General features: G+C 35.3%; 1 protein-coding gene across 1 annotated transcript; it reads right to left on the minus strand.

The window, feature by feature from the left end:
* Positions 1 to 349: 349 nt before the first annotated feature.
* LOC140450830 (uncharacterized) lies at positions 350 to 676 on the minus strand. Its single transcript, XM_072544504.1, has one exon. The coding sequence runs from the start codon at positions 674 to 676 to the stop codon at positions 350 to 352; it is 327 nt and encodes a 108-aa protein (XP_072400605.1).
* Positions 677 to 1,321: the final 645 nt, after the last annotated feature.

Genomic DNA, 1,321 nt, shown 5'->3' on the forward strand with positions numbered 1-1,321 from the left:
ATATCTAGATGGGGGTTTAATTAATTTTTTACTTCTAGTAGGAAACTGCTTCAGTATTTCACTCTCGCAGGCCGTTGATGTTCTGTCTGATGAAGGTCTGTCATTCTAATTGTGATCAAAATCATCTGCTAGGTTAATATGATGTTTAGGCATATTATTAGATCTTTCTCAACAACATATGATCTTAGCTCTTATAAACCTCGTCTAACCACAGCAGGTTGCCATTGCCCATCTTCTCTTATAACCACATTATCCCCTATACTTAATTCTTCTTTTGTAGCTGTATTTCTATCATCATAGTAGTACAAGGTTCTTTTATTATCCAATTTATTCTTTTCATTTTTTAGGTCTACCTATTCTGGTAATATTTTTCATGTAAAACTGGAAGTTTGCTTCTAAGTCTACGACTATTCAAGAGTTGCGCTGGGCATTTGTCTGATCCTAATAGTGGTGTATTCCTATATTCTAGCAAGGCTAACTGAAGATCCTCACACTTCCTGAAAACATTTTTAGCTATCCGGACGGCTCGTTCTGCCCGTGAATTTGCTCTAGGATATCTAGGGCTAGATGTCACAAATTTAAAGTTCCATTTCTTAGAGAATTCTCGACATTCCTTAGAGCCAAAAGGCATATTATCAGATAAGACTTTCAAAGGAGTCCCATGAGTGGCAAACATAGTCTTAAACGAATTTATTATTGACTGGGATGTTTTGGACCGCAACGGAACAATTTCAATCCACTTTATGACATAATCCATTACAAATAAATAAGATGCTCCTCCAAATTCACAAATATCAGCCGCTAGCATTTATAATAGCAGTTCTGTAATTTCTCTTAGTATTAACGGCTCTTTGACATTATTTCTCTGATATTTCTCACAATCAACACAATTTCTAACCAAATCCACTATGTCCTTATTCATATTTGGCCAGAACAATACCTGTCTGGCTCTTTGCTGTGATTTTGTAACCCCAAAGTCTGTTTCATGGAGCAACTTTAACTTCCTATGCCGCAAAGAATCCGGAACTATGACCCTGTCTCTATAAAACATCAAATCATTTAATGAGTAAACGTCATGCCTAATATTAAAATAATCTTTTACTATGTAAGGTACCCTCGATGTACATGACGGCCACACTTTTTCATAAAAATTTCTAATTATTTAAAGCTTCTTAACCTGTTTAGTTTCAGCTATAAATTCTTCTCCCCTTTCTTCTGTTATATTTAATGTATGGCACTATTTCCGTTACAAAAGCATCATCCTCTACCTTTTCCTTCAAAAAATTTCGAGACAACAAATCAGCTATCAGCAAATCCTTGC

This window comes from Diabrotica undecimpunctata, chromosome 9 (assembly GCF_040954645.1).
Source record: "Diabrotica undecimpunctata isolate CICGRU chromosome 9, icDiaUnde3, whole genome shotgun sequence".
NCBI lineage: Eukaryota > Metazoa > Arthropoda > Insecta > Coleoptera > Chrysomelidae > Diabrotica > Diabrotica undecimpunctata.

Excerpts from the sequence above, each read along its gene's own strand:
- LOC140450830 (XM_072544504.1), bottom strand. The coding sequence starts at position 676 with ATGTTTGCCACTCATGGGACTCCTTTGAAAGTCTTATCTGATAATATG.